The sequence below is a fragment of the Echinops telfairi genome, unplaced genomic scaffold (genome assembly GCF_000313985.2).
Source record: "Echinops telfairi isolate 266 unplaced genomic scaffold, ASM31398v2 ScPeMD7_2573;HRSCAF=3158, whole genome shotgun sequence".
In the NCBI taxonomy this organism is placed as follows: domain Eukaryota; kingdom Metazoa; phylum Chordata; class Mammalia; order Afrosoricida; family Tenrecidae; genus Echinops; species Echinops telfairi.
In genome coordinates, this window is record NW_022106471.1 from 1,797,352 (window position 1) to 1,799,078 (window position 1,727).

The following is a 1,727-nucleotide window of genomic DNA, read 5'->3' on the forward strand; positions in this document are numbered from 1 at the left end:
TGAACGCTATGCTCCTTCGAGGCTGTAAACTGACAGATCCGCTGCATGGCTGGTTCAGTGTATTGCGTTTGAAAATGATGTAGCGATTGGTGTAGGTTACAAGGAGGTCGAAGCCGAAGTTAAAACCTGTCCACCGCCAGCAGTACTGATAAAGAGGAAAAACAGAACAAAACAACAATTACTTCTTTCAGTTCATGGGAGCCACTCGAACATACAGAAATCCATATAACATGTCATTTTCTCTCAAGGTTCCCAAACTTATGGGCTACTGCTCCCTCCTCGTAACACCTCCACCTGGCAACGAACAGCTGTCCTTGGGCAGCCTTGAAGCTGGGCTCTCCCAGCCCCTCTTGGATCCAGCGGAAGGTATCGCCCCTTGAGGAAGCACGGCTCTACCTCCGGCCACGTCATTTCTCAGGGGGCCTACCTTTTCTCAGTGCCTCCCTCGCCTGGGGAGCTTATCACACAGAACTAGAGGTGGCCACACTCCTCAGACTTCTCCCCCAGGATCACCTCCTCGTGGCTGCTTCCTATCACCTCCAGCGAGGCTCCCACTCCCCGCGCCATCCCTTCGCTCAGAGAGGCCATGACGGATTTGCAAGGTGGGGAGAGAATGAAACAGATCATGAAGCGGGGACCCTAAAGTCGCTTAAGGAATACGGGCCACACATCTGCATCTCTGCCTTTGGCATCTCCTTGATGGGGGGGTGAGCTAAAGCATGTACACACTGAATGAGAACACCCCAGAAGCAACTGATGCCCTCGCATGCACCGTCAGAGCAACGTTTTTGCACAGGCAAAAAGGGGTGGGGTCCAGCAGAAGAGGAGACGACCGTTCAGGTCAACAGCCTTCTACCAAGAGGGAAAGCACAGAGCCCGGGGTCAGATGCAGGCAGCGGGAGGGAGGACTCTTGGTTGGGGGAGCTGTGAATTACCTTCCTACTGTTTTTATTGTCTGAAGGAACAAGAGGTAAGGCCACCAAGTAACAATAAAACCCACTGCTTCGGAAGCAATTCCAACTCAAAGCCACCCTCTAGGGCAGGGCAGGGCGGCCCCATCGCATTTCCAAGGCTGGACATCTTTCGGAGACACTGGCTGCCGATCTTTCCTATGCACAGCTGCCGGATGGTTTGAACCAGGGGTCCTCAAACTCTTTATAAACAGGGGACCAGCTCACTGACCCTCAGACCCGTTGGAGGGCCAGACTATAATTTTAAAAAAAACAAAAAACTATGAACAAATTCCTATGCACACTGCACATATCTTATTTTGAAGTAAAAAAACAAACGGGGCAAAAACACCCGACGGGCCGGATAAACGTCCTCGGCGGGCGGCATGTGGCCGGCCTGCGGGCCATAGTTTGAGGATCCCTGGTTTGAACCATCAAACTTCTGGTTAGCAACTGAGAGCTGTCACCACGGTACCCCAGGGCTCCCAGGTGAGTCAGTAAGTGCAGCAGTATTGGCCCTCTGAGGAGAGAGACTGAAGAGTCAGCTCCAAATGCGGAGGATAAATTCACTAGGGGAAGGGAGGAGGCCACCACGTAGCACTGAGCCCGCTCCAGGCGTGCTGCTGCCACACGGACGAGAGCCCACGGGCCCAGCGCTCTCTTCACCTGTCTGGAGGCAGGCAACGCGAGCTGAGGCTCAGCCAGGTGTGCCAGTGCGCACGAGGAAAGACTGAAGGGTATGAGCGAGGGGCCAAGTTAAGACGGAAAACTAAGCAA

General features: G+C 53.7%; 1 protein-coding gene across 1 annotated transcript in view; it reads right to left on the reverse strand.

The window, feature by feature from the left end:
- The window catches only part of GMCL1 (germ cell-less 1, spermatogenesis associated), a 29,670-nt gene that overhangs the window by 8,855 nt on the left and 19,088 nt on the right, over positions 1 to 1,727 (reverse strand). The window contains exon 10 of the mRNA XM_045294085.1: positions 2 to 145. Within this exon, the coding sequence (XP_045150020.1) occupies positions 2 to 145 (144 nt within the window). The remainder of the gene's footprint in view (position 1; positions 146 to 1,727) is intronic.